The sequence below is a fragment of the Brachycentrus maculatus genome, unplaced genomic scaffold (assembly GCF_059751285.1).
Source record: "Brachycentrus maculatus isolate JH-2025_06_01 unplaced genomic scaffold, ASM5975128v1 h1tg000677l, whole genome shotgun sequence".
Lineage (NCBI taxonomy): Eukaryota > Metazoa > Arthropoda > Insecta > Trichoptera > Brachycentridae > Brachycentrus > Brachycentrus maculatus.
Genome location: NW_028281409.1, coordinates 46,282 through 58,700, shown reverse-complemented (window position 1 = coordinate 58,700; position 12,419 = coordinate 46,282). Strand labels below are relative to the sequence as shown.

The following is a 12,419-nucleotide window of genomic DNA, read 5'->3' as shown; positions in this document are numbered from 1 at the left end:
TCTATCCCATACATTTATTTATTTATGGTATGGTATTAAGTTGTCACATCACATCGACATTCTCAATAAAAATATAACAGCAATACAAATATAGGTTTTCAAAATTCAAAAGTGTTCTTTTTCAAATAATCAGTCGCTGATGCGTTAAAAAGCTGCAGGAGCAGGAAATCCTTCTGGTTCCCTTCATACACTTTGAGGCTGCACTCATAACACGACGTGGCTCTCAGTCTATGTCCATGCCATACATTCCATACACATCGTCTTAGATCTGATAGGTAAAACTGCTCTCTATTTACATTTCCCTATTTGTACTAGTTATTGTACACTAGACTTGTGATAGATCATATTAGGCACACATATTCATCATCCTTGATTTGGTAGGCAAGTACGCACAGACAGCGTAAAACGCTGTCTAAAAGACTTGCTCACTATTTATAATTTCCTGCTTGTACATCTATCATACAACGATTAAGCACACATCGCTCACTCCTTTCAAGAATGTCATAAATCAAAAATCCTCAATTTTCAGTTGTGCATGTTTTCTGAATGCCCAAATAATGTACTATATCCCAGCCAAAGGCACATATTTTTAACTTAATATTTACCCGCTACAGGGCAGAAAGTGTTGTTTTTACATTTTGAAGAAAACGTAATGTTAAATTATTTTTTTATATACACTAAATATTTTTCAAATGGAGAAAAAACCTTCAGGTTTTACCTAAAAAGATCTGTTGCACAGTAAAAAGTTCAGTAAGTAGCTTGATATTTATTTTTAAAACATTGTTTTATATTTTTAAACTTTAAAAACGTTCTCCTGAGAAATCAAGTTTTTTGATTTATGACGTTCTCGAAAGAAGTGAGCGACATCACCATCCTACATTTGGCAGGCAAGTACGCACGGACAGCGCAGTCAGGTACTAGCCTTGCTCTCGTGGTTGAAGTTGTCCCGTATGAAGAGAGCGGAGACGGCCATTCCGAACTTCTTGTTGGTCCACTCGACGCACATGGACCAGCGATGGCGCTCGCTCAGAATGCCCTGGAGAATGCGCCGGAAGTCCACGCTGGCACGGTTGTACTCGTCTATCATGTGCGGGATGATGGCATACACAAGGCGCCACATTACATAGTTATGCACTGTACTGGAACATTAGAAAGGCAATGGTTGTATATTTTTTCATATAAGCTTTATTTTTTAAAAGCGTTAAAATACTCATTTGAAATTTATTTAGTATAATGTACCGTAGAACAGGACTACTTGAATTTTGATGTGTTACTTGAGCCCAGTACAAAAAAGAGATTTAAATCTGTATTTGGTCTACAATAATGAACGTATTGTGACAATAAGTGTCACCTGCCAGGGAAACAATGAATCATGTTGATACGTTCATTATTGTAGACCAAATACAGATCTAAATATTTTTTTTGTACTGGGCTCAAGAAACGCATCAAAGTTCAAGTAACCCCGTTCTACGGGACGGTATTGATGGATGTAATTCACAATCTTCTTTTGATTTATACTGTAGATCATTAGAAATAAAATGAGAACATTCCATATAAACCTCTCTAAAAGAAATAAGATTTTAATTAATTGAGATTCATTTTGTTTACAAGACAAGTCTTGTAAACAAAATAAGCCCCAAAGCAATACTCATTGTGACAATAATAATAAAAAATCATATTCGTGTCATAAGAAATATGCTAAATCTAAATTATACATATTTTTTAAAGTATAGATGAGATTTTATGTCTACATTGTCTATGAAATTGATTTATTTTTAAAATAAAATAACAAAAATTTTACTGACATAATTTGAATATATATAAAACTATTTCAAATATTTTTGATAACACCTTAATATTTTATAAGTACGTGTATATAGAAGAGACCTTGCGAATGTATTTTAGAAAAATAACATTAAATTATCCACAATAATTGCAATTATTATTTTGTTGAAAACGATTGCTGAAAATAGCTGAAATTGGATTCTTCTCAAAATTGCTCACGATTGCACATTTATTTTGGTTTAAAATTATATATAGTCTTATAGATGTAGACCTATAGATGAATGTTAGGGATATCCTGCAGAGACCACATCTCAAACAAAGTGGTACTACAAATAATCGAAGAAAGAAGACACCTACTCACTTCTATCTCAAAGAGACACGTCAAATGGATCAGTCATGTGTTAAGACAAGAGGGTTTCCTGTAATAGAGGATAATAGAGGGACAATAGAAGGAACAAAAATCAGAGGATGCCCGCGCTGCTAATATCTTTGCGACTAATACGAGGAAATGGGCTTTTCGACAAATGAGGGGATGTAGAGGGTTTCGCAAAATTGACCGGAGTGGCAAAGGAGGTGTCCTTTGTTGCTGCAGACCAGATTGAGACAAAAAGAGTGAAATATTTTAAACAAAGTTGACGGATTAGAGGGGATTTACTGTATAGTGTAATATATATATTATCCGCCTCCGTATTGTAATGGTCACCACGCTCGGCTACCATTCTGGAGGTCCCGGGTTCGATTCCCAGGGGGGGTCAAGTAAATATACATGATTTTTTCACTGTAATATTTATTCAATAATACCCTGGACTGGTACCTGAAGCGGAGGGCTGATCACCTTACCTTCGTGTTAACGATCAAGATAACACTGTGTTTATATAATGCAGTGCCCTATGCACCATTGGGGTGCGGATAAGGGTTTGATGATACATCATAAATGATATATATTACAATATATACATATCCTACTGACCGAATGTCGGTTTCAGAGAGAATCTTCCCCATCCCGGTGAGATAGGGCATTGCGTAGCTGACGACGGGTTCCTCGGTGGTGATGGGCACGTCCAGAATAGCCTTCAGGTACGCCTCCCAGTCTAGCTGGGGAATCGCCTTCTGCAGCTCTGCCAAGCTCATCTGCTGGTATATGGAACTAGTGTCGTGACGGTCTGCTTCCGATACGGATACCTGAAATGCACACTCATTATTTGATATCAGCAATTAATTCATCTTCGACTGAGATGCACATTCCATCCTCATATTAAAAGATAAATTTTTATGAGGTGTCTCAACTGATACGAAACATCTATCTTTTTTATACGAAAGAAGATGGAAGTTTGAGTATTCCAGGATTTTACATGATCACTTTATACACGTTTTGATCTCAATAGATTTACAACATTTTGAAGTCCAAATACTTGTTCACGAATCTGGATAATCTTCAATTATAGTAATTATTTTATTTTTTATTTTTTTTGACATCTCAATATACATAGATGAAGAAGAATGTGGAAGTCTGGGCATTTACCGGGCTTAATATCTTCCTAGACTGGTTTAAGTGATAACTTTACACACGTGTAACATTCACAAATTCTACCCATGATTGACAACCACACCACTCGAATTCTTGGAAGTTCTATATATATTATTCAAATTCGAAACATAGTGCTTAAGTCACTAGAATGTCACTAGAGACATCTATGGTAAGGTGAAAAAAGCTTTTTATTAAGCAGAAACTCTTTCATTTGTATGTGAGGTCTGAATCCTGGATTATAATCACATGCATGAGAAACGACAAAAAATAAAATTCCCGTAAATGCCCAGACTTCCATATTCTTCTTCATCTATGTTGATATGTCAAAAAATAATATGAAAAATAACACCTATTATTGGAGATAATCCAGATTTGTGAACAAGTATTTCAATACACTCAAAATGTCAATAGATTGTATTTTTTATCTATATTATTCTTCAATATTATTGTTATTCGATATTATGATTCAACACTCATAGTTTCCGTTACTCACATTAGCCAGCTTTCTCTCAAAGTCAACGACTTTTTGCAGCTCATCCGATGCAGTGGTGGCGTTGGCTCCGAGCAGCACAGCTATGCGGGTCATGAGGCGATGGTAAGCCTCCATGTCGCCCTGCGAGTTGGCCTTCAGGTAGTAGTCCCGGGACGGCAGCGTCAGGGCCATCTGGTCTATCTGGAGAGTCACACCACACCTACGTTAGCTCCTGATCTCCCGGTACCTAAAGTAGCTCAGTCTTGCTTGCCAAACAAGCCAAAGAATATAGTAATAGAGAAATATACATTTTCTAATTTAATTATATTCATTAATTGATTTGGCAGTCACTTTTTGGTTGAATTTCTATCCATTTTTAATTTAAGAACACGTTCCAGCTCAGTCTTGCTTGCCAAACAAGCCGAGTAATATAGTAATAGAGAAATATACATTTTCTAATTTAATTATATTCATTAATTGATTCGGCAGTCACTTTTTGGTTAAATTTCAATCCATTTTTAATTTAAGAACATGTTTCACACTAGATTTGATGAAATAGTGGTATTTACCGAGTAAAACTTAAATTAAAAATAAAATTATATTACTTTTTATTGATTTGCATTAAAATTGCGGAAAAAAAATATTATTTAAATTTAAGAACACGTATCACAATAGATTTTATAATTCAAGAAATAGTGGTATTTTCCAAGTAAAACTTAAATTATATTCTTTTTATTGATATGAAATTAACTTTGCGGAATAAAATGATGATTTAAATATAACACTTATAATAGACCAATATTACTTTATTTATTTACTTGGCGTTTATTTTGTAAGAGCTCCTTATTTGTACTTTATACAAACACGACTAGATTCTAGAGCTACCGCAAATGTCCTCATCAACAGGTGAAAATGCAAACTGTATTTTCACCTGTTTAATTAGTGAAATTTATGTAGCTGCCTAACTTGTCCTTATTTTTCGTTGTCGCGTCTAGTATCCCATATATGAATACACTGAACTCACCATTTACACGGTCGATACAAAAAATACCAGGCAATATAAAAAAATAACTAAAATAATAAAATTTAAATGTACCTTCTAATATTGAACGATTCATGGATTTTATCATGCATTCTTAATTAATTAAGTAAAAAAGACAAATTAAAAGTTAAGAACAAATTTAAAAGTTCTAATTTCTTTTATGCACAGAATAATGAAAAAATATATAATCATATTTTCTGTAAAAAATGTATTTTTGAATTTGACAATGAAAGAGCCACACATTGCCGACCCCTGTCCTAGCCCAAGTCCGAATACCTCGTATAGTACTGAGCAGTATGTAAGTATTATTAACATCTCAACATAGATGATAATTTAAAAAAAAACGTAGTTTTAAATTTCCTGCATCCCTCACATTCTATACGCATTGTTAAGTGAAAATGTTTTCCCTTTTTTTTTCACCGCGCTATTTCGAAATCGCGTAAAAGGGGAGTTCAGCGCATGTACGTATCAGGAGCGCAGACGACGCGAGCGGTCGGGCGCTCGGCGGCGGCCTGGAGCGCGTGACCACTTCTTACTTTGTCCGCACCTGGATGATGTTCACGGAGGAGTTCTTGTCGTCGGGCCCCACCCACATCTCGAGCAGCACGCCCTCGTTGTGGTCGCGCCGCACGCGGCCCAGCAGCCGCTCCACGGACAGCGCGGGCGCGCTCCAGCCGGCGCTCGCCACGGGCCAGCCGCCCAGCGCCGCCAGCACCTCGCGCAGCTTGCGGTCGCCCAGCTTGCTCATTTGGTCTGTACAAATACAAAGTACAAATCTACTATACTAACGAACATATTTCAAATCAACACTGTCAGCGCTGAGATCATTCAACATTGTCATTCGAAATTGATATCGTGGTGTGTCCCTTGTTTCATACAATTTGTCTTTCTCCTTACCACATTTTCTCCCTTACCTCTCTCTTCCAGGTATTTTTACAATTGTGAAATTTTATAATCGGAAGAGTACAAGTACTTGTTTTGTAATCGTTCAAAGGGGGTCGGTTAGTAAGAACAAAAAAAACTTTTTACATACTTAGAAAGTGTTTTATTTATTGTTTCGGCATTAACTTTGTGGTAAGACATGTTACAAATGATTAAGGAAACACTTGTTTTTATACCACTTGAGTTTTATTAAAGACTACTAATTTCAGAATCTACACATCCGATGGAAAACAATGGAAGTTTGGCTTCCGAAACTAGTAGTCTTTAATAAAACTCAAGTGATATAAAAACAAGTGTTTCCTTAATCATTGTAGAGAGTGTTTAATAAAAGTCAATTTTACTTACGTATATCCATGCAGGACCTGTAGAAGACCTTGGCCTTGGTGGTGGCGTCACTGTCATGTTCGTTGACCGGTTCCTCCAGGACCTCCTTGAGGATGACCTGCAGCTGGTCCGCCAGCACCTCGAAGGTGCTGATGGAAGCCTTGTCCTCGGGGATGACGTGCTTCTTGTTCCACGTGCCGCAGGCGAACTGGAAGAAGTCCTTGCAGGGATCTGCCGTGTAGTCCATAGCCGCCATCAACGAAGCAGCTAAAAATATTTTCATATAATTCAAATGAAAATTACAATCAGTTGATTCAAATGAAAATTATTTTCAGATTCATCCTAAATACTAAAGAATTTGTAAAAAAATACTTCGCTTTTTGTTGGTCTATTCTACACTATAGGATTATTGGTTGCGATGTTACTAGTACTACAATTTCAAATGGTATTTTTATTTCATTAATTGATTCGGCAGTCACTTTGAGGCAAAATCTATCCATTTTTTATTTAAATTTTACGATGTTTGAAAATGATGCGGAATTAATCGAAACGCGTGTCACGGTTGATTTTAAGAAACAGTTGTATTTACTAAGTAAAATTTAAATTAAAAAAGTATTTTTGTTGCCCAAAAATCAAAAATGAAAATAATACTTAAAGTTCCGAGTCGAACTCCCACAGACGAAATATGTCCTAAGAAATGAACACTTAAAGGTTCTACAATACATTAAATATCTAACCTAACTAATGTAGTTTGTTTGTTTTTAAATAAATATTAAATTCAATTATCTTTTCAGATGAGTAATATTTATTCCCAATATTTTGTGAGAGTGTGTACAAATCATTGTTCACAAATCTGGGTCATGTCCACCTAGGATTACCTTTTTTTATTTTAATATCTCAAGAGACATGAAGAACGTTATGGAACACATAGGATAGTTCAAATAATGTTTAAACTGGAAAGTAGATTTTAATTTAAGCATCAATAAAAATCTGTATTAAATTATACTGTAATTCGTAAATATTTATTAATTTAAATAGTTTATAATATAAAGCGAAATAATAATAAATAAATATAATATAAAGCAAAATAATAATAAAATTTTGATTTTGCATAACTTTATATAACTTTTGATTTCATTTAATAAAACAACAACTACGTAGTTTTATTTTTAAATAAAGTTAAAAAATAAACCATGTGTACAGTTGTTATTTTATTGTACATGTAATACAAAGCAGATCTTTCCTTATGACCACTTTGTTTCGTAGTAAAATCACGCGTTTAGATAACAATAATAACAATAATATAAAAAGTTTCATTTTGGTCAAGCTGCGCGATAAATAAATACAATATATGGCAAAAGCAATAAAGTATTATCATTAGAAACATAAATTATTTATTACTTTTCATTAGACAAATAATAATAAACTGAATACAGTTTTTCATCTCTTTCCCTCGCACTGGAAACGTCCGCAATAAAACAGAATACGTACAGAGACAATAAAACATCCCCTATTTACTGTCCCATGTGGCGCTGATTGCTTTCATAATCCGTTGAGTAAACTTCCCGAAGCTTCGACGTTTCATTTAACACGCCGCTTCGTATAACTCGCGTGGATACCATACAACAAATACGTTCGGAGAGTTTTATTTATCGTTATAACTTTTTTAGTAAATGACGTGTAATTAATGTAACGAGTGCTTTTACAGACTTTCTTGTCTATTCCGTATTTATCTACGTGATCGTACAACAAAACATAAAAGTAAATTCGTTACGAGAACTCCATTAATTTTCCCTGGAAGTATATTGTTACCCCACTTTCTGGTCAATATTGTAGGAAGGTTAAATAATTTATTGTAGTACGAGGGTCAGTCAAATAGTCATGCCTGCTATTTTTTTCTCATCTTAACTGTCAAAAATTAGGTTGATAACGAAAGTATGGACGGTTAATATCATATTTCTTTCTTGCCGATAGTAGAAAATACCTGCAGGGCCTGACAAAAGTGTATAATGTGTGGAAAGAAAGTGATTTGCTGATGAATGTTGTCAAATCAAAAGTTATGGTTTTTAAAGAGATAAACGTAAGTTTAAAAAAGTTTTACTTGGTAAATACCACTATTTATATCATTTCTAAAATTCCTTAAAAAAGTTGTATTTTCAAGTATTGTAAAACATAAATTAAAAATGGGTACAATCAATGAAAAAATATAAGTAAATGTGGAAATTATGGAACAGATACAAAATATCGTATAATTTATTTTGGAAGTACGTTTTCTATAGACGGAAAGATTTATAAAGATATTGAAAGGAGAGTGAATGCCGGGAACAGAATGAATGGTGCAATGAAATCAGTTATAGCAATTAAAAGCCTAACACCGAATACTAAACTATCAGTACACAATGGAGTCTTGGAACCAACCTTTATCTATGGAAATGAAGCATGGAATTGGCAAATGAAGGATGAAAGTAGAAACAAATGAAGGATGAAAGTGAAAACAGATGAATGTGTTCTCTCAGTAAATGTGTGGGAAAACGAAGTTCCAATGGAGAAAAAACATAACTTTAAATATGGACAACATTCATCGCCAAATTCCTTTCCTTGCATATACACTTTGTTAGTATATTATACACTTTTTTATAGACGAAATAGGAGCCAATAGTTTTTGACTAACCCTCGTATTACATTGTATACAATTTAAGCTTTATACGACCCTACTTAAGTACATTTTTAAATACTTAATGAAAAACTTATTTACGATAATTGTAGTGGCGAATAAAAAGAAATGCTTTCAACCGGTTACACCAAATCCAAACAGGCAAGTCTTGAGTCTCTACAAACAACAAACATTTCCTATATCAAGAGTTTACTTAGCTCGTATTTGTTTGATGAAGACATTCAACACGCTTCATTGAACTTTCAGCGAAGGGGTGGATTTAAAAGGCTGAGCTTTTGTTGACTCTGAATAAATGATAAAGGCAGCACGTAATCACTCCGTGATGACAAAAGACCGCTAGATTTTTTCACGTAAATATATGTATATATATATATATATATATATATATATATATATATATATATATATATATATATATATATATATATATATATATATATATATATATATATATATATATATATATATATATATATATATATATATATATATATATATATAATATATATATATATATAAATATATATTTATGTATATATGTATATATATATATATATATATATATATATATATATATATATATATATATATATATATATATATATATATATATATATATAAACATATACTTTTAAATTGCATAGTGGGGAAATCGTAATCTTTCTTAAATAGGTTGTTTATTTTTCAATTGAATAGAAATCATATAATAATCTAATATAGTCTGTACATATGTGAGTTCGTTTGTGATTTTTTTTGTTATTGTTTTAAAACACAAACCTAAAATAAACACTCGTGTAGATGTAACCAGTGTCAAAATTACAACATTTGCATATATATAAGTATATGTATATAGAATGGTGAATGTTATAACTTAAACCAGCCTATAACAGGTCGCAAGCCCTGTGAATACAGGGCTTGCGACGTGTCATATTTACTCAGACCATAAGTATGTATTTACTCCGACTTCCATTGTCTTCTTCACCTATGTATATAGAGATGTCAAAATGTAAAAATAAAATTGTTCATAATTCTATTTTAGGAAGTTTTTTTTCTTTTCTTCTTTTTTAATTACTATCCAAAGATAGAGCGCATAATTCGGCCATGTCTTATTGATTTGATATTTTATTGCAAGTCATAAACAAATTTCTTTTTTTTTACAGTTTTATAGATGAATATCGAAAAATATGCCCTCGGCACGGAAAAGTCAGCGAGGGCACATTATTGTGAATTGTTATTTTTTGTATGATGAAATAAAATAAAAATTAAAAATACATAATTTTCACAGTGACCAGAATAGGGCCACGATTGAAGCCAACGCTTTAAAACATGCAAGGCACCGAAAGAAGAAAAAAAACATTGTTTTACAAACGACTATTAAAAATCACATTTTAGGTGTCGATTTTTTATTTGAATAAGCAAGCATTCATCTTCCATACATTTTATTAGATTTACAATATTTCTCACATAATTCCTATACCTACTGACATTGTAATACGAGTTGTTATCCCTCCAATATAACTCTTATATTTATACCCTCCCTTAGGACCAATAAATAAGAGAGAATAGCTTTTCTGTTACATCTTAATGGTATATCTGCACTTTGAGCAGTTTTGAACGCTATCGTTGAGAATTTTTGTTTCATAAATTAAGGGTGAAAATAATGGGGTAAGATTTAAAATGTCAAACTAGGTTTTAAAAAGAATATATCTTTTATAATATTTTCCACATTCTAGGAGTTAAGGAAGATAATGATAAAATATTTATTATTTATTATGTCAGGCACTGGATTATTCACCCTACGATAAGATGTCAATATTATACGTATCTCAACTTGATATGAAACATCTGTCGTTTCTACTATTACTAAGTACCTAGAATTGTATGGCTATATAAGGACTCTCAGTCCATTTAATCTTCACAGTAGTTTGAAAATGCCATAAGAAAGTGAAACAAGTTTTAAATTTTTTTTAGAGTTTTTCGTAATAAAAGAAAATTTTAGTGGACTCTAAAAATCGTTATTTGATTGAAATATTTAATATATAAATTAAAACGGAGTTCTACGAATTCCCTGTATTTACTTCCACCCTCTCCAAGAGTTGCCTGTTTTGACAACGGATTAACTTTTACTAATATTTAGTGCGTATTATCCATTTTATTATTTGGGAAAGGTGTGGATTTATTTTTAATTTTTATAAAATATTCTAACTAACCAACACAGCATTTTGAGTGTGTCCAAATTATTTGTTCTCAAATCTGGGTTTTCTCCATTTAAGAGTTCTTTTTACATTTTTTTGACATCTCAACGTACATGAAGAAGAATATGGAAGTCTGGGCTTATTTCAAGGATCTTGCATATATCCAAAATGAAAAAAAGTTTCTTCTAAATAAAAACTTTCTAAATCGAATCATAGATTGGTTTTGTAAACTAAATCACGGAACGTCATGAGATTAATCACGTATCTTATGACTTTCCATGATTAATTTTACATTTGAACACTCACAAAATGTTGCGAGGGTTAGTTAGAATATGTTATATATAAAGGAAAAATAAATCCACACCTTTCTCACGGAATAAAATGGATAATACGCACTAAATATTAGTGAATAATAGTGTGGTTGTCAATCATGGGTAGAATGGTGAAAGTTACATGTGTGTAAAGTGATCAATTAGCCAGCCTATAACACGTCATAAGCCCTATAAATACCCTGTAAATACCATCTTTTTGAGATGTCAAAAATTAACCGAAATGGAAAATATGGCTGACTTATGGTATTTTTTTATACGGATTAAATAACTTTAAAACCTACAGTATTTTTATCAAATCGAACACGCGAATTCTTGCTGGAATAAATCTGGAGAGTCTGGATGGGTCGTTACGGAAACCGGAAATGAGAAGGCCGGGCTGCAGGCTGCAGGCTAACAGGCCGCCCGCTATACGCCGCAGGCGCTCACGCCCGCGGATAAATTATTATCAATGCCACTGAAAGCTGAAAATGTGCACCAGCCACCAACTCCAGACAAATTGCATTCGTTCAATTTGGTCACGAATACGCGAGAGCATCAGGGCAGAAAAAGGAGTGAACAAAATTTCCAAATTTTAAGCTTGGTGTTTTAAAATCAAACGAGTCTCTTTCGGTTAAAATAACTTTGATTATTATGCATTGTCGGTACAACCTGCTCTCATTTTCCATAAAGTCAGTAAAAATAAAAATAAAATATAAAAATCCATTCATAAATGGATGATAATGGAAGTGGATTGTTCTGAAATAGATCGCATCATTCAGCCATGTGATATTTGATTGGATAATATAAATAATTTTCTTAAATAAATCTCGTTAAATGTGCCCTCGGCACAGGGAAACTCAGTAAGGGCACATTATTTTCATTTGTAATTATGTGTTTGATGAAATAAAAATAAATCAATAAATAATAATAATTGACCTATAGATATATGTCGATAACTCAAAGATCTTTGTATTGATACCTCAGCCTAAATAAAGAAAAATATGGAAGTCTGGGAGTTTATCTTGCTATTCTACCTTCAGACAAGCCTCTAAAAGTAGAACCTTTGCGGGTTTTTAATTTATTTTAAAATCATTTGATTTTGTCCGCTTATGTAGGTAGTAATAACCGCATTTATCTCGCATACTG

At 32.9% G+C, this 12,419-nt stretch overlaps 1 protein-coding gene across 1 annotated transcript in view; it reads right to left on the bottom strand.

The window, feature by feature from the left end:
* The window catches only part of Nep1 (M13 family metallopeptidase neprilysin 1), a gene marked incomplete at its 5' end in the record, with an annotated part of 31,088 nt that overhangs the window by 5,774 nt on the left and 12,895 nt on the right, over positions 1-12,419 (bottom strand). The window contains 5 exons of the mRNA XM_088274457.1: positions 923-1,139; positions 2,756-2,967; positions 3,807-3,986; positions 5,375-5,580; positions 6,115-6,360. Of these exons, the coding sequence (XP_088130583.1) occupies positions 923-1,139; positions 2,756-2,967; positions 3,807-3,986; positions 5,375-5,580; positions 6,115-6,360 (1,061 nt within the window). The remainder of the gene's footprint in view (positions 1-922; positions 1,140-2,755; positions 2,968-3,806; positions 3,987-5,374; positions 5,581-6,114; positions 6,361-12,419) is intronic.